This window comes from Hermetia illucens, chromosome 2 (genome assembly GCF_905115235.1).
Source record: "Hermetia illucens chromosome 2, iHerIll2.2.curated.20191125, whole genome shotgun sequence".
Taxonomy (NCBI): Eukaryota; Metazoa; Arthropoda; class Insecta; order Diptera; family Stratiomyidae; genus Hermetia; species Hermetia illucens.
The window spans coordinates 527,707-554,202 of NC_051850.1; the positions used below are offsets into that span (position 1 = coordinate 527,707).

Here is a 26,496-nt window from a genome sequence, read left to right on the forward strand (position 1 = left end):
TTTCGATTTTACGAGCGTGAACCCGGCTGATTAATTACAGGCTCAAGCTCGAGCGACCAGGACTAAGTCACTTACGTGATATTGTAGCACTACGTAAATAGTGTATTTACAATTATTCTGCGTCCAGCCTGCGCAGGAACTAAACGCTTTTTTTCTTCGTCTGATAGTGTTCCTCCATCTGAACCTTTTCCATAATGCATGCAACAATTGTAAAAATACCCGTTTTCGGTATCACACACAGTTTTGTTCATACTTAGCGAACTTTTTCGGCATATATAAGATCAAAAACGATCGCCCTCTAAATGGAACTAGCATTTTATCAACTATAGGATATTGACTTGTATTATATACCCTCTGACAATTTTATACGAATTTGTTGAAAATATTCTATATCGCAGCCAATTTATTAGTCTCTTTTCTCTGTGCTGCTGTGAAGCAAACACAAAAATCTGTTTTTAGACATTATCTCGTCTGGTACCATCAGTAGAAAATATTAAATTTGTGTCTTCGTAGTTAGACTTGAATACAGCTGTGTACATCAAAAGTCCAACAAAAGCTTACAACTCAATTATATCGATATCTCTTAGTTCTGGTCGATCCTGCTTCATATATTTATATCTATATTCATCTAGCTTCTCATTGGTCCTTAGCGCAATCTCCGATGACATCTCGTCATTTATATATTGTTTCCATAAAGAATAAGGATCCTTTCCTTAATTTTCGGTCAAATTGAATGTGGGTACTCGAGTAATAATATTGCGTCGTGATGTTCTATGATCTGTTTGGAGGTTGTTTACACCACTTATATTTATTCTTCCCTTTGAAATAACCTAGACTTGAAAGCTGAGCATCTTCATCTGATGACGAAGATGGCGCCTTCAGATATTCAGGTTGAATTTCTTCGGTATCAGATATATCAGTGCTAGTATCCGTATCATACTCACTGTGCTACGGACAAAAATCTTCGTCAACGTTGTCAACCTCGGAACCGCTGGAATCTTCATCCGCGAGCCAGCTCTTAATCACTCCTGTCAAATCTGGATTTGATTCATTTGCATATATCCGAAGTCTCTTTGAATGCTGTAAATCTGAGGCAGAAGTATTTGTTTTACTACCTGAAGTACTTGGTGTATCCATAGTTTACAATTTCTGTAACAATAACAGTTTACTCTGGCATAAAATAAAACAAAAAGCTTACGTAAGTACCGCCGGGAAGCAATGTTGCGCGGGGAAAGGGGTAAATAAGCAAGTCAAGTGCCTGTCGGGGCCTCTGAGTTCACACGTCGGCACTTAAAGGTTAATGGACAAAATAATAATAATCGTTGGCGCAACAATCCATGTTGGATCAGGGCCATGAAGTGTGTTAGAGCACTTCATTCAAGACCATTGAGGTTCATATTCTTCTTTTTGTTATTTAAAATTGATTTTTTTTTCTTTTTCGCTCGTGCTATTTATTTTATTTTCATATGCCGATACTTGTTCCCTTCATTAGTGCTGCAAGTCTGGTCGGTATAAGACACACCGTATATATATAACACTAACGAAGAAGCAAAAACCGTCTAATTATTTCAAATAATTTAATCGCTAGAAACACTGCAAGATTACACTTAGACTTTTTGGTTCCATATAAAAATGGGAGTCGCTACACAGTTGGAGAACTCTAATTACGACCTTCATTAGATTAATGTCGTGTAACTTTATTATTTTTGTGTTAAATTACTCACAAAAGTTGTTCAAAATGTAACTAATATAATATCCCAGGTAGGTCTTCAACCAGATGAGAACAGCAGAGGGAGAGTACTATTACCAGATTGTATGGACTATTATTATTTCTTTCATCCAAAGACATCGTTTGAAACCCATGCTGTTTCTTCACAATTAAATGCCCAAAACAAGACGAAAGACAGTCTTTTAGGTACCTCGAGAATATAAGCGGGAGATTGGACGGTATTTTTGAGCCAGAGCACCATTATTTTTGTATGAATCTCCTTCCAACTATCTGGAAAGATATATTTTGACAAACTTTTCTTAAAAATGATGATAGGAAGAGAAATGTGATTTTTTTTTAACATCAGCATCGTTCCTAAGAAATTTGATAATGAAAGTGTTCTTCTAGTGAATGGAAGGTGTACAGATCAAAACAGGAGTAGCCGGGCCGAAAATGACACTATAAACGTTTAAAATACCTGTCGCTGTAGTGAGCACTCAACGATTGTTAGGTACTGGGAATATGCATTTTTGGTTAAGGTTTTTTCGACGACCGTAAGACCGTAAGACTAGTTACCTTCGGTACTTTTTAAAATACGAAATCTCTCCCAAGGATCATGTTTTACATGCAGAGCGGCGTGGTTTTCTGCGGTGAATTAAATAGGGCATTTGTGCAGTTTTTCCAGGAAGTCAAAAAATGCTAGGCCGTCCTGATTGTATGATAAATTTTTTAGTGCACACACAAAATGATTCAGGATGTTTTGGAGGGTTTCAACTCGTGTATATCAATTCATCAATTTCTGATTTACTTACAATCAACCAGATGCAGCTGCAAAATTATATTATTTAATTTCAGAAATTTGTGAATTTCTGGATCACCTTGGTTTAAAATTAGCTCTTTGCTTATCATTTGTAAAATAAGCATCGATGCGATTGTACAATGATAACATTCCTCTTCAGGTTATCTAAAGTCCACATCATTTGATATATAGGCTAATATATATTATGTTTTTGAGGTGTAAACTTGTTATAACTTTTTCTTTAAAATTAACCTAGAACCCATGGCTCAAAGTTTCGATGAGGTGTTTGAGACCATCTTGATAATCAACAGGTGAATAATTACTATGTACTCATGTGTCAATATGATCACTCAAAATGAAATAAAGGTAAAAATAAAGTCACTTCTCGTGGCATTTTCAGAGGTGTGTTTTCTCTAGTCCCTTCATTACAAGCTATGTATCACTCCTATTGACACAACTATTTCTTGGATGCGAACTTTTCTTTGTCCATTAGCTTGTGTCCGTACAGTCTTATTACATCTTTTGTAAAATTTGATCAACCAGCATAAAGAAGAAAGCTCATTATTTTATTAGATGTTAGGCTCAAACGAATTTCATTTTTTGCTTGCCTGGTTATTGCACTCTAGAGCGATAAAACTTTTTGTTGGATATGATTAGAGATCGCATCATGACGTGCATTCTAATGAGATGCCCGTGATTCCCGGTGTACAATTGACACTTTGTCCAAGTTCGGTGTGCTGTAGGTGAATTTAGTTTTTTTTTAATTACCTGAATTTTCCGAAATTCTTACACTAAAGTCTGGCATCATTTTCACGTTGCTGATCACTATTTGGATTATATTCAAGCTATGCTAATATCGTACTTATATTACTTATCTACGGCAAATATGTGGATCAAAACAACTAGTTTAGAATGCACCCATCTTAAACACTTCCAGATAACGCTGATAATAATTTTTCGGTTTTTTTCGCTTTATTTTGACCAATTACAGTGAAATGGTCTCCCAAAAACAGGAATATGAAAGTGAACTTCACGAAACTTCTACTGAAAGTAAAACTCTCCGCGAGCAAATTAGTAATCTAAAATTAGTGAAGGACCAAACATTGGCTGATAACTGGTAATCTCGATACATAGTTGAAGTAGAGGAGATCATATGTTTGAGTAAAATTGCCAAATCTATTCTAGCCGTACGATAAATGAGTTGGCCGAAGTGACGGCCGAGTTGCGACAAGTTAAACAAAAACTGAAAGAATCAGAAAAGGAAGTTGAGAAGTTGAAACAGCAATTACAGCAGTACGTGCAAGAAGTTAAACGTGTCGAAGAATTATTGTCACTTAAGGTAAGTTAGATGGTTTTCTAAAACACAAAACTGTTATTATGATAGCAAAAAATAAAAAAAAAATTTGAGTGTAATTACGCGGTGTTTTCAACGATTAATTATTTAAAATAATAAAACTTGTTTTTCTTATTCGCTAGTGTTGACTTTTATTTAGCAAAAACCGATATTTCGGGAACCACTTGTTGCCTTCATCAGTGCTAACAAGTCCTTTTTTCAAATTAGTATAGAACATTCTGCTAATTCTAGGACAATTAATTTCAGGAGCAAGAACGCGAGGAGATGTTAGAACATTATCGCTGCTTATCGCATGATGCTGTTATGCTCGAAGGAAACAATCAGAGTCTAGAAATCGAAGCAGCTGATTTCAAGTAATGACAAAAAAATGTATTCCCTAAACATCTATATTCACTTTGTTATATTAATTCAAGCAGAAAATGCAGATGCAACTGTGCACGTATACACCATTTATTCCATTAATTAGATCTATTTAGTTGATTAGATTTATTATTTCGAGTTGAGTTTGATTTTTTTTAATTATCCCAAAAGACAACAACTATGCGATGCCCAATCGGAAATAGACAATCTGAAAAGGGAATTGAAAGCTAAAGACGACTGCTTATCGAAATTGGAGAGTCAAGTAAGTAAGTTTTAATCTTAGTGGCAAATAGCATAAGAAAATGACAAAAGTAGATTGAAGGTAGTACTCGGATTTACACTTTTACAGTGAAACAAGCGTTGATTATTTGCACTAAGCAAATGATATTAGTTGCCTAACTGTCTGAAAATTAATCATTTGAAAAATAACTCTCATAGGTGTCACTTCTGTCATCTCAAATTTCGGAATCTCAAACAGAATTAGAACAAAATTACGACGAACTTCGGCTCACGAAAGTGGATTTAGAAGCATCCAAAGAACTAATAGCAAAATTAGATGTGCAAAGAGACAAGCTGTATGCAGAGTTGGAGGAAAGTAAAACGATTAGAAGCCAGGTAAGCAGTGTCCGAACAAATGAGATTTTAGAAAAAAATGTTCTTTACTTTGTACATTTTTCTGGTAGTTGGAAAACGAAATTAAAGAACTTCGGAATAGAATGGTTAACATTGATCCGAGTGATAGATCGAATCTTTGCTCGATAGAAGAGCTTTTGAGTACGACTAGGAACGAGTTGGAGTTGCAGCGGAAAAGAACTTGTCAATTAAATCAGGATCTAGCATCATTAAAGAAGACCATCTGTGAACTTGAGGTACCACATTTTACCACATTGAAAAGATGTTTATTTGCAAAAATGTTGCACCTTAATATCAAGTGAATGGAACGATATGTTGTCTTTGTTTTCAGGACAAACTTACTAAAGAACGTAAAAAGTGCCATCAGAACGAAACGTTGGCCAAAGAGTACTCACTTAAAATCAAAGAACTACAACAAGTGCTTACGAATAATCGGTTTGAAGAGGATAAGACACGCGGACGCTCACCAAGGTACACCACGTTGTGAATTCCATTTTTGACGACTGTTTTGATACGTTTTAAAGTAACAAAAATATAAAGTTAAATTTTTTAAATTTTCCCTTTAATCATATATTATAGTAAAATAAGCTCTCCCAAAAAACAATATTACTCGATTTGCCCTTACAAAGCTCACAGCGCTCGTGATTCTACTGACAAAGGAAACAAGCAAACATCAAATGGGGCGTTTGCATCATCGTTTAAGGCGATTACCAAAAATTTCTCGCCTGATGAAAAATTGGCCTTGGAACAGGATATTAAAGAATTTTTAAAATCTGAAAGGGGATCGAAAGGTATTTAGGTTGTTTGGAAAATGGGTACCGCTTATTTTATCTTCAAAAAATCATTCCAACAATCTTCGGAAAATTTCTGATCGCTTATGCATTTACAAAAAGACAAATACATTTGGCATATTTGCCTTAAATCGGTATCCAATTTATCTGATGATTAGTTGCCTAACTTTTAATCTGAGAATGGAAGTCAAAACATTACTTTGTATCAGATTCTTGCCGCGAATATAATGAAAAAATATCATTGGATGAAGATGGTTCGGATATCATTGTTCGACGTAAGAGAACAGTGAAGACGAAAGGAAATCTGGGGCAAAGGGGCAATGGATATAATTATGATAAATTAAAAGGTAAAAGTTTAGAGATACTCGTAACCTTTCTGAATATAAAATTTCTCTGATCATTACAATTCAATATTTAAACAAAATTGTTTGTACATAAGGTGTTAGCATTCGTTCTTTTCTTGGTGAATCGAAAAAAAGTACAAACGAAAGTAATTTGATATATTTTAAACAATTTGTTTAGTTTTGGATGATTGCACCTCAGTGTCCCCGAACAAAATGCTACCATCAACCGATCATACTAATAAGAGCGTTTCGATAAAATCGAAGAAAATCACATCGGGTATTTCCATTACATCACGATCAATGAGCCCATTCTCATTGCCTGCCACGAAGGTAGAAAACTTCAATGAAACGCAACATACGAAATCCACAATCAAACAAAATGTCCTTAAACAGAAAGAAGTAACATCTGATCCTGAATCTGATTACAGTAAAAGCTTACGCATGAAAACAAACCATCGTTTTAATGGTAATTTGGATTTTACAACAGCAGTTAAGCTGAAAGTTTCACCTAAACGCAAGAATCGAAAGCATAAGTCAAAACCGTGCATCAGAAAAAGTTGCTCGGAAACAAATGTTTACCTGCTAAAACCCGACAATCAAGGTAAGAGTAAAGTTAGAGTTACCTCTGTTGACTGCGTCGGCACTAAAACTTGGAATCGTAATTGCAGCGACTTGCGTCAATGACATTAACTTAAATGATTTCACAGATATCAATTCATCAATTGGCGATTACAAACTAAGTACATGCCCAAAATCTTCAGCCACAGACACGATGAACCAGGTTTCAGATCCTTCACTGAACAGCTCGGGAAAAGCAGAAGAGCTGAAAATTTGTAAAGAAACAAAACAAGAATCAAATGATTCGGTCGTTGTCATCCCAAGAAAAGTTTCTTTGATTGAAATTGAAGAGCCATGTGCAAGTACAAGCAAATATTTAAGATGTCATTCCGTGACCAATGGTAATTGATGATTTCTATAGATATATCATTCAACTCAATCCTAGTGTATCGAACGCGCTTTTGTATACTATGTTGGTCTATTTACTTGAGATTCATACCTTCATCCGTCCTGTTATGATTAGTGAAGACAGGAAGTGCGAATCCAAGCCCAGGGTGAAAACTATCCGGGACTCCGCAAAAACTCTGGGTTTGAGGGAAATCACACTTTTTGCCTTCCTTTGTCAGCCCCCATTGAAGGCTGTCCTTGAAAGTGGGGGTCAGTAATTTAATTTTCAATCACCCTCACATGAAACCTTTTATAAAACACAAACAACGCACTGGCTTCGTTTTTGAATTAGTCGTTTTTGATTGGACGTCACTAACAGCTATATATAAACACTTTCAGAGCATGACCGGAATGATAGATGTGGCGTCATGGAAAGTCCTAAAAGTGTTAAATCTAATATACCGCAAAGCACGACGGGTTGTTCTTGCATGAAAAATAAAAAAATGCAAATTCTAGCATCATGCAAGGTTTCATTAGATCCAGCAGGAAGTCATTCAAATAGAGAGACTAAATGCCGGGATAGAATATGCCATTCGCCCAAATTCTACGATACCGAGTCCTTATCAAGTTTAGAAGAAAATTTTTGTAAAAAACGAATGTCTAAATTAACGACGAACCCAGTTGATGTCTCAAAATTGCCACCACCTCCGCCCTTTCGTCGCTAGTGATAGTCCTCATTTCAAATGTGTGATTTGCAGATGGGAGTGATTAATTAAATTATTTGTTGTTGTGTAAATAGTGATGTTACCTGTCCGATTTGTAATTTTATTTAAAAGAGGGATGAATAGTATGTAAGTCAAAATATAAAAAATTATTTTGCGTCTCTATGCAATTGAAAAAAAGTGTATTTAAAAATCTATCAATGAAGTTTAAAGTTTAAAAATAAAAAAAGTTGCACACAAATGGATGATAGGATGATGACAAAAGGCAGTATCAATAAACTACGGGTGGTGGCACATAAAGTGAACCAATTAAAAACTCGGACAGTATCTGCAATACACTTTGAAGTCAAATATCTCGGAACTCAGCTTATATTTTTAAATAGTCTATCGGAGAAAAAACAATACATTGGTATGTGGATTTTCTACCGTTATTATTATTTAATTAGTTTTATTTTAAACAGAAAAATAACAATAAAGGCAAAAAATGAGTGTTTTGCGTAGCGTTAAATTGCAAGAGGTCTACTTTTCATTGATCCTACGAGCATTTCGGTAACTTCAGCAGGGAAAATCTCCAGATAACCTTTATGTGATTCTTCAAGTCCTTTTTGCCTTTCGCGTAGCTCCTTTTGGACGTGTGTCCACAAGTGTCCTATCAGATCTATATCCCGGCTCCTAGGTGGTTGAGCAAGGGTCCTTTTGATATTATAGAGGACCCATTCTTTAAGGTGTGTGTTTTGCATCATTATAATGATCTAACATTATATCAGATGACAAACCCAATATATCAACCGTAGCTAATATGTACTGACTTAGTATGTCAAATGAACCTATTTTAGTGAAGTTATCTTGGATTATACACAGTCCTTTAGATGCCACCGTATCATGGTGCTGCCACCGCCGTGTTCAACTAGAATCGTCGCAGAAAATAACCGTTTTCCAAAGCTTTTCTGCCTTATTAACAAACTCTTGAGCATATTCAACTCGTTTTTTTCAAAATTTCTTTGGGAAAACAATGGCTTCTCCTTCGGAGTATAGACCATTAATCCCTCTCTGCGCAGAAAAATGCGAATGGTTTTAGGATGACCCGTTACTATACCTCTGTGCAGTTGTCTTGGAGTTGTTTCTAATGTTTCACAAAATCTGTCGTTTTGTTTGCTCCGACTAGATTTTTTCACGGTTCGACCACCACCTGTTTTGCGAGAAACGGAGCCACTTTAAAACTTTAAAGCCTTTTATTGCATAATGAACACTGAACTTTGGCTTTTGTATTTTTTAGCTATTTTCTGAATGCTTTTATAATATTTAATAATCATCTCATTGAAGTCGCAGGACAGCTGCTCATTGTTCATTTTCGGCCCTTTAACGCGCGACACTTGCAACGAATTAATCGTTGTAATATGCGGGAGCCCGGAAGTTATAAATACAACGCAAAACATAATGAGCAGTATTCGCGTTGGGTGTTGCGATATAAAATGATAACTTGAAGTGTCCCAAGTTTTTTTTGGCTCCGATAAACGCTCACTTCATTATTTTGCTGTGCAACAGAGAATTAATAAAATAATAATAACAGTAAAAAATAAGTTATTCTTTTTTCTTTCATAACTCATTTAAAAATATCACATGGTTTTCGAAATATTTGACTTCAAAGTGTACTGCAGTAACTGTCCCAACTTTTCAATTAGTTTACTGTATATTGTATTGTATTGTATTCATGTACGGAAAATTGACATACTTATTTTGGGTTATGGCTTATTTCTAGTTACTAGTTCTAATTCTTGGGTTATTTACCAATTGGAATTTCAAATTGTGAGCCTAAACTACAAAAATAAGTAGCTTTATGGCAATAGCTCTTTTGAGCATGGAAATTGTGAATTTTCCATAATCGAAAATCATTTCAGGGAGAATAATGACCTGAAAAAAATACATGTTCTTAAGAAGCGAATGTGTACTACTTGTAAAGAGCATTTTTTTCGGTATCGTCTAGAAAATTACAAAAGTGCGAATGAAACGATGATTCAGCTTCATCCCATGGAATGTTGCACGACTGTTTTGTTTATGATCAACTGCTTTCGTTCTTTCGATTCGCAACAGCCATAAAATCGAAGAAAACTCATGTATTTGTTGAAAAATTTATTCAGAACAATTTTACAACAAAAATAAAATCAACAGCTGTTTTGTGATTGCCGATCTTAAGCTGTCGGTTCTGATGACGCTGTTAATAGAAAAATTCGTTCATCAACATCAAGAAGACGAGACTACACCATGCGCTAATACGAGTGCTCATGAATGTAATAACAAATGCAGTAGGGAGAGGGCTCAATACATAGAAAACACACATCCGATCCGGTCTAGGCTTGCAGTCTAGGAACTGCAGACACCCCGGTCTTGCGCCGAGGTCCACCAATTCGATATCCCCAAAAGCTGTCTGGCGTCCTGATCTACGCCATTGCTCCATCTCGGGCAGGATCTGCCTCGTCTTCAGTAAATTTACAAAATATATTGTGGTTAACTTTATTTTGGCAGATATCGTGCTGGAGGGTGTTTGAAGTCCTAGAGTGCATATCTATGTTTTGTTTTTTTCAGATTTTATAGTTGGATACATTCTGACAATGGGTCCTTGAAATAATTGACGCTTTTCCAACTCCCCCGCTCCTTCACTTTACACCCAATGTTAAAACTAATATCTGCTTTGAAAAATAATGATGGATACGTTTCATTTGATACCCGAAATGGCTATATTCTTTGAAAAAGAAAAATTGGTTGGGCTTATTACTCATGGAGCCAAGTAGGTTTTTGGATTGTTTTTTTTTTTAATTATAGATATTATACAACGTTGTTGTTGTTGTAGGTTTTAGTTGTCCCACGAGGTCCCGGCAGACTAACAGACAAATCTGAGTGCTCTGGTCCGGCCTATGATGATCGTACATGGGGACGAGAATTGGCCAGGCCTACGGTCTATATGTGCCAGCTACCACTCGGTTTTTGGGTATTGGACCCTGTGTTGCCAGACTAGATAACCCACGTATGTTTCACTACGTTTTGTGTGAACGCTTTTAAGCACGATTCTGTCAAAGCCTGTCCGAACAGACAGGACAGGAAAAGCTGATGAACTCCTCAATCTGGAGTTAGTTTCCTTCTTTTAGAAAAATTTTTAGCGAGTTGAAAGACTCTTTCCAACTGAATTTGTTCCTACCCACACTTTGCCTCCTACACTCAAAAGATAAGGTGGTCTATTGTTTTCTGCACGCCATACTTTAGACAATTGTCATTGTTGATTTTGCCGATTTTCCGAAGGAAAGGTTTGCTGTAGGCATAATTTTAACAGTCTATTGAAAGTTTTTACAATTCCTACACTATTTGTTGAGATGAAAGCTGGTACTTTAATAGGCAGTTCCGGAGAGATTGCCGCGAAATCTTTGCCATTTAATCTCGACGTTGCCTGTTATTCATCTTGCTAGTCGTTCTTGATTTTATTCTGCACCATCCATAGTACATCCTCAGCTGCAAAGGATGAAACCATAGTGCGTCCGCTGATTAAGGCTGCATTTACTGCTGAGTGCACCATTTTGTTCAACATGATTTCACTTTTAGCTGGGCACCGAAGTATTCTTATTTCCTCGAAGTTAGAATTCGCTATTGCGTCAATTATTTCCCAGACAATGGGATGTCGGATGTTTTGCTTCTCCAGAAGGGTGCAGGCTTTTAGGGAGCCTATGGTTATTACTATCTTCTTTTTTTACCTTTCCTTTGACGTTTGTGTGGCCATCTTTATCCCATTCAGTTAGGCAGAGAGTATCGTCGTTGCTTACATCCTGTAGCCACCGTTGACTTGAGGGAGGTCAGAGGCCGACATTGCTGGGTCAGTTTTATATAGGGCAAAACCCCTGTTCCTGAATTCGACTATTTCATTTTGAATTTGAACTACCCAATCGTTTCTGTTCCCATTCCTTCCCTGCCCTGACCCACTCCAGATCAGCAGGTTCCCCACTCTTCTTTCCTCTTCATAGATCTTGAAGTTATTAAAGGTTTTTGTTGATTATGGTAGTAGCCTTGTAGAGCGCCTAGTTATTAAGGTTGGACTCGTCGGTATTGTAGTTTACATGTAAGCGGACAATGCATGCTGGTATATTTCCTAGTACAATCGTCGTATTCAATACAATAGAGATTTAAGTAGGCTTCGATCCCAGCAATAATATTGAGGAAGTTAACACTCTTCACAAATAGCAGCCTTTGTAGATTTCTCACTATAGGATGCTCGTGTTCATTCCACATAAGATGGCTATCCAGTGAATTGCTTTTCTTAAAGCTTAATTTTTGACGAAAAATCTTAGGATGCTTTCTGTTAAAATAATCTACATGCATTAATACTATCCGTTCATTACCATGGTTTCAACAGCATACTCAAAACTGAATTTGAACAAGCAATGCAAAACTAAAGTCTGCTTCAAAAAGTACTATCTTTTTATACCCCACCCCATGTTAAAAAATTTTTTTTAATCTTTTCTTACATATATGGTGAGCATAATTCCAACCTTTCCACCAAAATTCGTATACCGCGGTTTCTGAGAAAAGTGCATGCATTACAGAGAATCGACTTTTGTTTTTCGCAAAATCTTAAAAGATTTGCAGCCATTTTGAACTTTGATGGCTCAAATGGTGATGAGTTTGCTACAGTCAGGTTGTAATGGTAATTATCACCAGCCAAGCCATGTAACGAGTAATTATATCAGGAAGAATTAAGGTGCTTGTATACATAATCCTGAGCGCTGGGCTATGGTCGCGGTTCAAATCTCGCTGGGGGCAGAGGAATTTGTTATCGTGATTGGATGTCGGACACCAGTCGACTCAGCTGTGAATGAGTACCTGAGTAAAATCAGAGTAATAATCTCGGGCGAGCGCAGTGCTGACCACATTGCCTCCCAAAGTGTACTGTGGTGTATCGTTACGGTCTTGAATGAAGTGCTCTAACACACTTCAAGGCCTTGATCCAATATGGATTGTTGCGCCAACGATTATTATTATAGATAATCCTCGGCAACCGCAAATCCGACTTAATTTATTGCAAAAATCCTCAAATTTCTTTTAAAGTTCCGACTCTATCTATTGAAAAAAAAAACACGGAAAAACAATCCGAAAAGAACTTCATGGAGACTGCAGACTAGATTTTGGGAATAAGTAGGTACGGAGACCGGACATGATTATTTGATGTCGTCATTTTGAGTTATAACAACACAAAAATAATACCCCAGTAGTACTCAATTCTGAAACCAGTCCGATTATGTTGCGAGACAGAATCTTGGAACAAAGAAGGCACCTGCCTCGGCTCCACCAAAGCGTCCGAATTATGCTTTTTCCGTCCGCTCTGCATAGAGTATGGTAATTTTTTATCCTTAAATACAGACTTTACATAGAAACACTTATTCATGTTTTTTATCCAAGCTCGATTTCTACTTTCTTAACTGCCAGGTTATATCTTCGTTTCCAAAAAATTGGAATGAGAATACAAACTATACTTTTAATTGCGGCTAAATCATCAATGAGCTTCCAAAGTGTTGTCTCTTAAGTGGATCGTCTATGTCCTTGCGAATTGCTCATCAGATTCAGTTACTTAGTCCGTATGAAAAATAACGACAAACACTGTAATCCTTTAGCAGAAAGAAAACAAATCACTTTACTTTATAACTCACAATCAGTTCGTTTATTTTTATATTATTTTAGCAATATTATTGTTAATTTATTATTTCGGAGAGATACCATATAATTATACATACTGACTTTTTCTTTCACGTTTCTGCACTTTCTGCGATTTTCAATTTAAATTTAAATTCATTATGACTTCTATTCCTTATTAACATTTTTTTTTCTCATTTTTGTATGTTTCGATTCAATTTGACTTGAGTTAATGGAACGAATATCTATATTTGCTGAGTTTTTGAATTGATTTGTAACATTTTGCAATTGCTTTGTGTATCATAGAGCTTTTGACTTTGAGTTTTGGTTTTGATTTGGAAACGGTTTCACTTTTCTTCTCAATTTAGTTATTGCTTTTATTCCACAACTTGAATAAACGAATAGCTCCGCTGATCTTATTAAAGAATTAAATACAAAAACACAATTAACTTTATCCTGTTAACCTAGCTCGATAACTAATCCCCCAACTACCAAGTTATCGATTTATAAATATATTATTTTGTTATTGTTATGTTTTTTTTTTCCCACCCTGCACTGAATATATTCCCACAAAACGGTAATTTCAATTCAAATATCTGAAGCTGCTATCTAAACGGCCAACACCAATAATGAAACGAATCATCTGACTTCCTTCCCTCAGAGTATAAAACTACTTTGAATGCTCGTGTCGCGTTTTCATTATTGTGTTTATCATCATTCACCATTTTTTGGCATATCGCTATGTCTTTCCTTGTTCCGCGCGTTTCGATAAAATAACTAAGACTTAGAAATGACGTCATATAGAAACATATACATACAAAAAGTACAATTTGATATATATACAAGAGAAATACCATGCAGCGTGTGTAATCTAGCATTTCTCATTCTCACCTCACTGAATTCCAATTCTTTACTTAAATCCAAAAGTTCCGATATACACATCTTAATGCCTAAAGCTTGCCGAGTAAATTAAATAAAAAATATATATATATTTATATAAACAGAAGAAAAATCAAAACAGAAGATTTAACAAAAAAAAAAACAACGTAGAGTTCGAAACAAAAGATACAATTAACAAATTATCGATTAGATTGAAAAGATGTACAGTTTTCCTCCGAAAAGGAAAGAATATGATTTGTTACAAATACACATATATAATATCATTCATAATAATTTGATTTCCTGGCTTCACGGAATTAATAATGTAACATTCCCTACGCTTGGGAGGACGGCTAGACCTCTGTTGACCGGCCGTTCTCATCGGGCCTGGAGAGTTTCCTTTCCCGCTGTAATCGCATGGCAACTTGCTGCTGTGGTGGGAAACCCATCGCAGTCGCGTTGCTATTGGGAGGATGGATCACTCCATGTTGACTGGCTGCCATTTGAACAGGCGGCGGAAATCGCATTTTAGCCGCTGCTGCATTCGCTGCAGCTGCGACGACGGCTGCATTCTCTCGCGATGCAGTACTGGCCGATGTTGATTGGAATGATATTGACATACCGCTATCTAGCGAGCCTACACTGCCCCGTCGTTGTGGCTTCTCATTACCAACTAGAAAAATCGGAAAATTTCTACATTAATTTACGAATCGAATCGAGGACAGTTAACGATAATTCTATTGAGAGCGGATTCATTTTTAGTTCACCAAAAAACTTCTACTCACATTGCTCGTGCATGTCTAACAAACTATTGCTCAATGCACTGCGTTTCAATTGCGCGGACTGATCATGGGCGCCGGCCATTATGGTATCTCCACTTGGGGGTGCTTGGAAAGGACATGGACACACTTCCACATCAGCCACCCCACTATCACGGTTTTCTGATGATGCAGTATTGCGATTACCGCCTCTTGCCGATTTCTGTCGCTCTAATTCAGCTTCAATTCGCAACTGCTCCATTTCGTCCATTTCGCTAATCGATTCCCTCAAATCTTCGGCAAATTTACATCGATCGTGTTCGTTGCGAGCATTGAATGTAACCAGGGCTTTGCCATCAACTTTTTGTGATAGCCGTATGCAGAATGGGTAATCTGTGAAGGAAATTGAAATAGTTAAAATCATTACCGTTGCTTTAATCGAGCGTAATTGTCCTTGGGGCAAAACTTACTTGGAACATCTAATAAAGTAACAACCATCCCACACAAGGGGTAACTATTTCTAAAAGTATAGGTAACCGACGACTTTTTCTTGCTAAATATCTTCGTAATAACGAGCAGATCGTTGAACAGGAAAACTTCGCGCTGATGTACTCCGGGGCGTTCTTTTTTATTGATATCGGGGATTTCGTATAATCGACAATAACATACCAGACGCCGATGTGGTAACGCTAGATTTGGTTTCTTTCCAACAATGGTTGCTTGAACTTTCATGACTTGGGTGACATGATCACTGCCAGGTTTGAATTCGTTTGCTTTGACGCGCTCATAAATTCCAGCCAACATATCGCGGTCGATATCGTGGCAGTCATCGATACCGCGCAAATTCTTAATGAAATCATCAACACGCATTCGACGCTCCGGCTTTAGATTGGGCGTATGTAAGTCCGTGTTGAGCATGATGATAGCGAACGCTAGGACGAATACCTGGAAGAATGAAGAGACAGAGCTTGTATCGATGTTTGCACTCAAAGCAAGTATGGAACTTACCGTATCGGAAGACCGGAGCCGCGCCACAATATCAGAATTACAGTGACAGTACCGCTGCGAAAACACTTCCATCAGTCGTTCGATTTTTTGTGCCTCGCCTGGCATACGGAAGTATGCCTGGAATTTCCTCAGCGCCACGTCAACTTGCATGCCAGATAGGTCTAGTTCCGCAGCGAAACATTCCAGAACAGCCATGTTGAATGGATTTTGCAAGTTACCCAGGTATTCTCCAATCATCTGACGTGACAAGCCCTTCCTCGAGATGAGGAATCTTGCCACACCCTGGGGCGTGTTCTCAAGGAAGCCTCTTCTAATCAAGTAAGCAATACCCTTCTCCGGCTTTTTATTGAATAGGTTCAAACCCACCCGGTATTGGCGCTTTCGTATTGTTTCCGACACTTTATAGTTTTGAGGTGTGGTTGCGGCAACGGCGAGCTGTTCATTCTGTTCATGTTGCTCGTATTGAGCTGCACTTGTATGCGAACTCATGCATTCCTCTGGTACCATGTGATGCGCAGAAGGCGAAGCACTCGGATGCGAGGACATCATCATCAGATGATCTGGAGACTGAGCGAATTGGTTCGAACTATTCAAATTCGTACCGCGTTTCCATGTTTGCGGTGAATTCGATCGATCCGAACTGAGATCACAGTTTGCTACGCGTTCAGCCGAAGCTGCGCTGCTATCACTGCCCGAGCTTTGAACGGAGGTCAGGCTTCCGTTTTCAGAGGTTTTGCACAGACCGTTTGGTCTCAGATGGCGCGAGGTATCCATCATTGAAGGAGGCGGAGGTGTTTGGCGCTGCTGCTGTTGCGTTGTTATTGACGATGTGCGCTTGGGGACTTCAGGTGGTATTCGCTTTCCACTGCCCGTTGGGGTTGTGCCACGTGGTCGCATGTAGATTTGAGCTGCCGTATAGTAGGGTGTGTGTGGCGAATGAGGATTCTGGAATGAAAAGGATGTTAGTTACAGTTTTGAATAATTTCAAAGTATGTTTAATCAATACTTACCCAAGATGAATTCAATGACAAATCCAATTGTTGGGAAGAATAGCTACTATCATGTGGGGCGCATTGGTAAGGAACTTGTCCGGCCTGATAGTGCAAGGGCTGCTGCTGGCAAACAGGGGTGCTATAATAATGCTGTTCTGAAGCATGCAACAGATTAACGTGTGGATGTGTGGAAGTGGATGACGAAGGTCCTCCACCTATGATTGAAGAAGTTTGGGACCAAGTCGAGGCTGAAGACGAAGCAGGCGGCATCGGAGATGTGTTACCAGACTGACTGCGTGGAATTGGACTTGAGTCAATCTGACGACGTTCGCGAAGCGACATCGATCTAGTGGGCGGAATGCGATTTGTTGCAGCATGGCAGCCAGGGGGCGTTGCAGTTATACTAAAAACATATGATAACATATCAATGATAATTCACAGAAAATGAAAACAGAAACTTACGTAGCGCAAACTCTTGGTTGTTGTGGAGATTGATTTTGTGGGTTATCGGCATGATTTTCTATTATCGCGCTACCATAAGTCGACGATGATGAATTCGATGGTGGACCATCGTCAGCATTCATTGTTGAATTTGCTGCCATCATTGTTCGACGACTCAATCGTTTCTCCGCCTTTACCATTGCCGTAATTGAGGCGAATTTCTTAACCATCATGTAATGTCGGAAGGCACGTTGTATTGTGATAGCGGCATTGCGTGCCTTCAAGCCGCCATATTTACGCTCGAGTAACTCAATTTGTTTCTCTAAAAGATCTTGTGAGAGCTCATACCTGCAAATGGAAGAATAAAGCAAAAAGGTTGAGTGGAATGCAAGCACAGTATTTGATATGTAGTGCGAACTAATCTAAGGTTTAAAGCCACTTTGCTGATAATTGAAATTAATTCAGTTAAGTTTCAATAGATTGAGGTGTTATATGTCAACATTTTGCCACGCTTAATAGAAAACTTCAATTGGCTTCTCAATTAGTATTCTTAGACTTTAAGCATAATAAAGAAAACATTTCGTTATTATTACCAAATAAATTCTAAACGAATTGTGCAAAATTTGCAGAAAACGTGCAGTGGATCATGAAACCGATCAGCTCCTTTTCTAGAATGCTTTATATTATTGACTAATTCTGAATTGCCCGCTCTTTTTCTTTCCCCACATGAAAGTACTGATTGCGAATTACAGTTCCTGAAAGGCTCTTTAAAGTGACCTTCATATCTCTTTGAGCTCAACACTTGGCCCAGTTTCAAGAGGATTTGAGGAGAATTTAGTTTGGGAGCCAACAATTTATATATTCTATTCGCACCACGTAAATGGAAATCATCGTGTCTTTCATGCCGATTTTTAGGAACAATTGAACTTTCTTCTGAGATCTTTTTCTGATGGTTTTCAATTGCAGCCGATGGCCGAGACAACGATAGCGACACTATAGATGACGACGTCAATGGTGATGATGGTGGTAATGTAGATGGTGGACTGGATGATGATGTAAATATCGCCGACGATAAGGGAGTCGATGCCCATGACGAGACCCTTTTAAAGCATTTTTGCCATCTACTTCTCCAATTATTATCAATGCCATGTGGCGATATTTTCTTGGTTATTGTTGTGGTTGATGCCGTAGTCGAGCTTTCTACATGAAATGTGATGACTTTCTATTAGATTTTCCCAAGATGTAATTAATTTGTCGACAAAAGGGAACTAAACTAGGCGCTCGTCGGATGGTTGTTACATCGAACGTCACAGAAAAATCAATCCGTGCTGTGGTTTACATTTCACTATGAAACTGAATCTTTAGGATCTTTCTCATATTTTCATATAACCGCAAATGAGTTCAGTACTATAATTTCTAGTATGGATGCAACATTAACCATTGCAAGCCCGAAGAAATGAACTAAAATTTAGGATTCCTTAACGAACAATTAAACTCTAATTAACTTGGCTTGGTAAATTTCCTCTTTGAGTAATTCAAAATCTTATTTTTAACAATTTTTGGTATTATTAAGGACTACTTTATGGTCATTCGACTATGTTCAAGATTAGTATCAGCCATGGATTCATCATATGAGCAACATAATTGCTGACAGTAACGAATTTGAGAAATACAATAAATACTAAATCGAAACTGGCAGGGAAAAACAAGAGTACGCTTGAAGTTGGCAATATCAAACGCTAAAAGGAAAACAGGCCCTGATGGCACAGGGGAAAAATTATGTCTGCTCTATTTAAAAGAAAGGCTGGACTCAGAAGTAACTTAGGTTAGACGTAAGCCTTTCAAAGCAGGAATGAAGGAGGGAGCGACAGAGGCTAATGCTTCCAAGAAACACAAGCCCGACTCCAAAGGAGAGGAAACCTCAAGTAGGTTAGGAGCTAGCGTTAGATTAGTTACTCTACCTAAAGCATTTCCGAAACAAATATCCACATAAGGAATGAACACAATTTTCAATATGTGCTGGGGTTGATATATCAGGGGTACACATAGTGACGGTCTGCCTTCCCAAAGTACCAAAAAAGTAAACCTCATGATTTTCCAAAATGAGGGAAAGAAGCAGCGAGCAGAATGCCCCATCTATGGAGGCAATCAGAAGCAACAAGTGCCATATCGACTACAAGTTCCATAATATTTCGTTGCCCGTGCATAAAGAGTAACCAAAAAAATACTTCGAAGAATGCCTTGAAGGAAAAATCTATCCAGATCCCTGAAAGACCCGTGAAGACTATGGAGGCCAAGAAGACAGCTACCAAAAAGAGGGTAGACCTGCGTCCTATTTAATCGCAGCCTAGATCACCTTAAGCACCAGGCAGACAATGAATCACAGACAAGCGCCATGTCTGAGGAGGATGAGGCCGATACTCTAACACTGGATAAGAATTCCAATCATTAAAAGAGGAATGGCCTCCACCACGCAAAAGCTACTATACAATAATTGCAAGAGCAATTTCCAAGAAAGACATTGGGGTAGTTCTGGTTCACGAACCCTGGCTATACCGGGAGCAGGTCCGTTGTCTGAAAGGAAGAAGTGTGCAGGGAGTTATGTGCCACCTCTTGTAAAAATGCATGCAAAAGGGAGGTGTACTTTTTTTTCACCAAATATAGTTATGTGGGGTATCAAATGAAAGGCTCGATTTGTCCTTTTCGAAGCCGGTTTTACTTTTGACATTTACTGGAAAGGTGGGGAGTGCCGGGAGTCGAAAGTGATCGAACGGATTTAACGGACCCATTCTCAGAAACTACCCAACCGAAAAATCTGAAAAAAATCAAGAGTCTGCCACTAGCTAGAATGAAGCAGATGAATTAGCTAATAGGGAGCCGCAATGCTGAACCTATCCGTGCAATTGGGAAGGGATTCATGTTCATGACACTTAGAAAAGAAGAAGAATGGTTTATAGCTGCATATGAACCGAAACGCTTGCATGATTGTTTGAGCCTCACTAGGATAATAATGACAAAACTCACAGATAACTGCGAGCTAGACTACCACCGTGAAATCCTAGAGATGTCTGAAGACAATAATTGTGGATTCCGGGCAACCTCATATATATTCTGTTAGAATTTCCGGTTTTTGTGTAAAGTAGGAAAAGATACTTGGGGTACCTAATATTTGTTAAATAAAAGAACTATTATGTCCCTTTACTGGTTATAGTATACATATTAATTGTAGTACGTCGTCCAAACCTATAACCGACAAAAACCTAATTATGTTCTCTGCTTCCAAATGTTTCAACATGGCATTTAGTATTAAGTTCTCCCAGGTGCGTAAAAGTAGTTTGTGTAAGCGCCTGACACTGTCCGAGAAGATGTATGAAAGTTTAGTCAATCTGCAGATAGTATGCATAGCCAAAGCCTGATAAGCCACCTGGAAACCCAGCGTCGTATCGTCCTATCTGCCTGTTAAATACAATGGCGAAGATGATGGAGAGAGTCATCTACAACAGACTTCTGCCCATCGTCGAAGTCAGCAATGGTTTGTCGGAACGCCAGTTCGGTTTCCGACGCGCCCACTCTACGGTGGACGCAATTAACATGGTGGTAAACCTGACAAAAGGTGCACTGATTTCTGGCGGCTGCTGTGCCGTGGTGGCGTTGGATATGAAAAACGCATTCAACTCGGCCAACTGGAATAGAATTAAAGGGGCGTTGGCTGACATAGGTGTCCCCGGATACTTAGCGAATTTGGTGGAAAACTACCTCTCAGAGAGGACTCTCTGGTACGGGACGGATAAGGGCCCCAAAGAGTACATTGTCACAGCCGGGGTACAACAGGGATCGATACTTGGTCCCCTGTTGTGGAATATCATGTATAATGGGGTGCTTGCTCTTCCCGTCCCAGAGGGGACTACGATTGTCGGCTTTGCTGATGACCTAGCTGTGGTTGTTGCAGCAAAACACCCAGAAGATGTGGAGGTTTACGCGACGGAAACAGCGAGAGCGATAAATTTCTGGCTAGAAAAGGCCGGGCTGACCTTGGCGGACGCGAAAACGGAAGCGGTCTTAATTAACGAACCGCAGGAAAAATAATACTGTGAAAGTGGAGGTCGGTGGACATACGGTCGTATCAAAGCCGGCAATTAAATACCTGGGGGTAATAATTGACACCAAATTGAGTTTTAGGGAACACCTTTGAGGGTTTGCAGTGCTTTTAGAACCACATCAGACGAGGCAGTATTGGTGGTGGCAGGCACGATCCCTGTTGACATTTTGGACAAAGAAATGCGTGTCCTGTACCATGCAAGACGTATGGAGGGGCATGCACAGCGTAGAAATGCGGCAAGGTCAGAGTCGCATGATCTCTGGCAACGCAGATGGGACGAGTCTACGAAAGGTCGGTGGACGCACACGCTCATTCTCAATATTAGGGTGTGGCTTGAGCGAAAACATGGGGAGACCAACTACCACATTACCCAATTTCTCACGGGACACGGTGGTTGCTACAGGCAGTATCTGCACCGCTTTGGGTTGGATGATTCTCTGAACTGTCCCAGATGCGATGGCATACTGGAGGATCCAGAGCATGTGATATTCCACTGCCCACGATTTACGATGGAGAGAAGGAGCTTAAACCAGGTGCTGGGCAGGAGCGTGACCCCGGACAGCTTGGTTACTGAGATGCTGGAGTCCGAGGAGAAGTGGCTTGTGGTTGGCTCCGCAATCATCCAAATGCCGGAGGAGTTGCTGAAGGAACAAAGAAGGAGAAAAGCCGCAAATAGGAGAAGGATGAGTGCCTAAGAGCAAACCTACCCCGCGAAGTAATGCCTTAATGGTGGTCCCGCGGGACTGGGGCTGGAGAGACCGGGGGTGGTTTTTAGTGGGTGTGAATCCCACATACGCCCGCTGTACTTCCGGCGTTCGGGCGGCGGAGCTGCGGCGGACGTGTCTTTCTAAGATTTTCCACCTCCGTGTGCGCACAAAAAAAAAAGATAGTATGCATAGGTATTCCTAGGTTCTACCTACCTACTACCAGATACAAGTCTAAAGTGCACCCTTAAATTTCTGTTGGTTATAGGTATGATGAACGAACTATAACCATCAAAGTGGCGCACAATATTCCTTCAAGGCGCAGTGCAATCTTCTTTAATATTATTATTATTTTAAAAGCAAATAACTAGAAAGGTCGTATAAAAGTGAATTGTCATTTTATGCTATGCGTGTGTACCATTCGCTGCGTGCTATCGAAAATTGTCGGAATCTGCGGCTTAAAAATAAATCATACACAAAGCGTATTTTGTGGCGTTCAACCAGAAATAAATTTCGGTGACGCTTTCCACGATTTTTTTTGCAAGATAAATTTCCGAATGTGAAAGAGAAAATAACGATTCAGGCGAAGAAATTTTCTGAGTTTTACACTGAAATTTCATATGCATTTCAAATAGGATCCGGAATGAGAAAAGCCGGTATGTAAGCGACACATAATATTGTAGTTTTCCTAAGTGCCCATAGGAACTAAACATTATTTTGGGGAAGTAAAAAAAATGCCGAAGTAATCGAGGAAGATTACGAAGTTTCTTTGCTCAAAGGAAGGTATGTATCTGTTGGACCATTCGGGTGTTGTGCGAAGCAGTTATCCACCCCGCAGCGGCTATTTGCAGGCTGCGTATTCACAGAAAAAAATTCACTTCACTTTCAACATGTTAACGATTTGTTTGTACTTGGAAAATACCGAAACATTTGGATTATAGGAAAACAAAATTGATATTCAAACAACCACATCAGCTTAATTTTTCTGTTAAGGACGTGCGCGGGTAGGAAGAAAAATAAAGGGATTAAAACGATGATCCGTTCACTAACCGTTCAACATTTCTTAAAAATTTTTAAAATCACTTGAAGAAGGCTCGTGATTCGAAAAGAATTCTAAAAATATTCTGAAAGTTCGTTTTGTTTTTCTGCTTCGTACAGAGCCACAAATTTACAAAACATTTCACATTGTGGGAATTCCATTTGCAGGTTCTGTTCATTTTCACATTAATTATTGTCACTTCAAGCGTATCCTGACTTGTACACATTGCACTATGAAAAACACTCCGAAATAAGGGCATTCACTTAGAATAGAAGACAATTGAAGTAATCATTTTATTTTCGGATAATAAGAACATCGACCGCGTTTCTATTCAAGTACAGTCAAATCTAATTGGGGTTTATGCAAAAAAACACTAAACGGTTTATTTATATACGTAACGAATTAATCACAGACTGTATTGATCACGCGAACATCGAACAACGACACTGTTAGTCACACCAGAACTAAGGACCGATTTCTAAGTATATGATTGCAAAATTAGCGCCATAATTCCGGCATATTTTTCTTTGGCCACAAATATCTCTTGGATATGCTCTACTGAGTAAAGATAGTTGAAAGAAAATTCTATGTGATATATTATTATTGCGGTAGAGAAAACAAATATTGGGCCCGGTGCCAATATATATATTGTGAAAGGAGAGCAGAGTCGGAAGTGGGCAGCCTACCTTACATAGGTTTCTCTTAGGAAACTTCCCTCTTTTCACACTGGGTCGCATAAATGAGCTACAAGTTTTTCACTTCCTTTTAATTTTGTAGAGGCATTCAGGAATAGTCAAAGGTGAAAATATGAGATGGTATTTCCTGACAGAGGAAGTCATTTGCTCTGAACTACCTTGAAAGAATTACAGACAAATTCTACTTCCCACAGTAAAGGTATCACTTACTTTCCAGGCGGTCCTGTATCACAATGTATACGAAATAAATATCTCTTCAAAAAAGAGATTCAGCCAAGGATGCTATGTATCAAAAGAAAATCATCTTCTAGGAGCAATAACATACGTCTACAACGATATCGCTCCCGTAGCCATTGGTTACGTTGCTGACGCCAACATTAGATCACCATCGTGATGTCCCAAAAATAATTGCAAAACAAACCATTCACACCTCGCGTTTTTCTATTTTGAAGCGTGGACACGTTGTGGGGCCAGGAAATGTCCGCAACACAAACCTGAAATAGTTTTCTCAACGGAGAACAGTGCATTAGCGCACTGGCAGTGTTCATTGTATATAAATCCGCTTGAAAAGAAAATAATATTGCGGTAGAAAAGTGTGGGGTGGTAACCTTGAACGGGGAGGGTTTAGAGTCCGGTTGAATAGGATACGCTGAAACTGTGCCAAATTGATAAGAAGAGTAGTTGGGTGTTCAATAAGTGGTCCATATGCATACCGAAGGATACACGACCACTAATTCTAGTAGCATAGAAGTGAAGGTTTAAAAGGGATAAAGCATACTGGCTCTTGAAGAGCCAGACAATTAGGTAAGCTCTCACGTGATCGACGGGCAGACAAGCTCGCACCGCACCACGTATATCACTATCGTCAGTTTCCTTTTTTATTCACTAGTCACGTTTGTAGCCGCTAACACATTCAGTAAACGGCTAATTAATATCCAGCTCAATACAGAGGGCAAACAAAGGGAAAATTATCACTGAAGAGTCAATGAAGAATTTCTTGCAAAGTATTCAGATAATTATACACTTTTGTTTGTCACTTTCACCTTATTCACCAACTTTCACTGTTCGTGTTTTTTGTTTTGCTCACTGCTTCCAAAATTGTTATTAAACACCAAATAGACGCGAAGCGTTTTAAAGTTCGCCTGGCTCAGTCGACTGTTGATGTCCTCGATCATGTCCTCGAAGGTGCGGATAAAATTGTTGGAAATAAAGCACCTGGCTTGGATAGCATCCCCAATAAAGCTCTGAAGGCAGCAGTAAAAATAGCTCCAAATATGTTTGCCGAGGCGTTCACCACATGCCTTAAAAAAGGAGTATTTCCTACACAATCGAAGAAGCAGAAATTAATTCTAGTCCCCAAGCCAAACCAACCTTTGGGTGAAGCTTCGTCCTACAGGCCGACATGCCTTCTAAATAATACTGGCAAACTATTCGAACGAGTAATCTATAACAGATTAATTCAAATTGCCGAAAAGGATAGCAATCTCTCCGAAAATCAGTTCGGTTTTCGAAAGGGGAGGTCTACAACGGATGCACTTGTCCTAGTAGCTAACATAGCTAAGACCGCACTTGACGAGGGCAAATGTTGTGCAGTGATCACACTTGATGTGAAGAATGCCTTCAATTCCGCTAGATGGAGCAAGATACTTGAGTCCCTAATTAACTTAGGCGTGGCGAAGTACCTGGTGCGTATTGTTGCCGACTTCCTAATCGATCGGACTCTGTGCTGCGAATCAGATGAAGGAATGAAATGATACCAAACAACATGCGGAGTTCCACAAGGGTCTGTCCTAGGGCCACTCTTGTGGATTATTATGTATAACGGAGTACTGGCCCTAGACCTTCCTACTGGTGTGGCCTCCATTGGTTTCGCGGACGATATTGGTGTGACGGTTGTTGCACGCCTTCTCGAGGAAGCCGAGCTCTATGCAGTCTATGAGATTAAATCGTGGTTAGAAAATGCTGGTCTACAGCTCGCAGAGCATAAGACGGAAGTAGTACTTATTACCAAGCGGAGAAAGTGCACTTCCATGAAGATCAAAGTTGGAACGCAAACAATTTATTTCAAGCCTGCACTTAAGTACTTAGGTGTAATGATTGACCAGAGGTTGAATTTCAGATTGCATGTGGAGGGTGCAGCAACCAAGGCATATAACATCGGAGCGTTGGTTGCGAGAATGCTACCAAATATAGATGGCCCAAGGCCGAGCCGTCGACTCCTTATTTCAAGAGTGGTCAGTTCGATCCTACTGTATGCAGCCCCAGTATGGGCAGATGCACTGGAAAATATAATAAATAAGAAAAAGATTGGAGCTGCGTATCGCATAAGTGTACTCCGAACATGTTGCGCTTACAGAACAATTTCTAATGAAGCAGCTTGCGTGATAGCAGGAATGATCCCGATTGAGATTCTGGCGAAAGAAATACAACGACTTTACGATCGAACGTACCTCACCGGAGAATCTCCTGCCCGTCGGCGACAGTTCGCACGAGCTGACACTGTCGCGGAATGGCAAGAGAAGTGGGACGAGTCAGAAAAAGGCCGTTGGACTCAC

The 26,496-nt window shown here is 39.1% G+C and overlaps 2 protein-coding genes across 12 annotated transcripts in view; one reads left to right on the forward strand and one right to left on the reverse strand.

Annotated features, from left to right (window-relative positions):
• Positions 1–24,204, forward strand: part of LOC119650417 (centrosomal protein of 135 kDa) — a 44,045-nt gene extending 19,841 nt beyond the window's left edge. The window contains exons 11-22 of one of the 3 annotated variants that reach the window (XM_038053210.1): positions 3,499–3,624; positions 3,693–3,846; positions 4,108–4,214; positions 4,393–4,483; positions 4,660–4,836; positions 4,905–5,090; positions 5,186–5,325; positions 5,434–5,645; positions 5,855–5,992; positions 6,168–6,590; positions 6,697–6,948; positions 7,334–7,791. In XM_038053210.1, coding sequence (XP_037909138.1) covers positions 3,499–3,624; positions 3,693–3,846; positions 4,108–4,214; positions 4,393–4,483; positions 4,660–4,836; positions 4,905–5,090; positions 5,186–5,325; positions 5,434–5,645; positions 5,855–5,992; positions 6,168–6,590; positions 6,697–6,948; positions 7,334–7,659 — 2,332 coding nt within the window. In that variant the 3' untranslated portion in view covers positions 7,660–7,791. Of the gene's footprint in view, positions 1–3,498; positions 3,625–3,692; positions 3,847–4,107; positions 4,215–4,392; positions 4,484–4,659; positions 4,837–4,904; positions 5,091–5,185; positions 5,326–5,433; positions 5,646–5,854; positions 5,993–6,167; positions 6,591–6,696; positions 6,949–7,333; positions 7,792–24,158 lie in introns of those variants that run through there. The other 2 variants (XM_038053211.1, XM_038053212.1) reach the window with 2 other exon arrangements.
• LOC119650418 (IQ motif and SEC7 domain-containing protein 1) overlaps positions 13,327–26,496 on the reverse strand; it is a 238,119-nt gene continuing 224,949 nt past the window's right edge. For 8 of the 9 annotated variants that reach the window (XM_038053213.1, XM_038053222.1, XM_038053220.1 and 5 more), the window contains 6 exons: positions 17,426–17,752; positions 16,982–17,366; positions 15,972–16,916; positions 15,434–15,908; positions 14,991–15,356; positions 13,327–14,878 (listed from right to left, as the gene is read on the reverse strand). In XM_038053213.1, coding sequence (XP_037909141.1) covers positions 14,559–14,878; positions 14,991–15,356; positions 15,434–15,908; positions 15,972–16,916; positions 16,982–17,366; positions 17,426–17,752 — 2,818 coding nt within the window. In that variant the 3' untranslated portion in view covers positions 13,327–14,558. Of the gene's footprint in view, positions 14,879–14,990; positions 15,357–15,433; positions 15,909–15,971; positions 16,917–16,981; positions 17,367–17,425; positions 17,753–17,997; positions 18,605–23,257; positions 23,283–26,496 lie in introns of those variants that run through there. The other variant, XM_038053214.1, reaches the window with a different exon arrangement.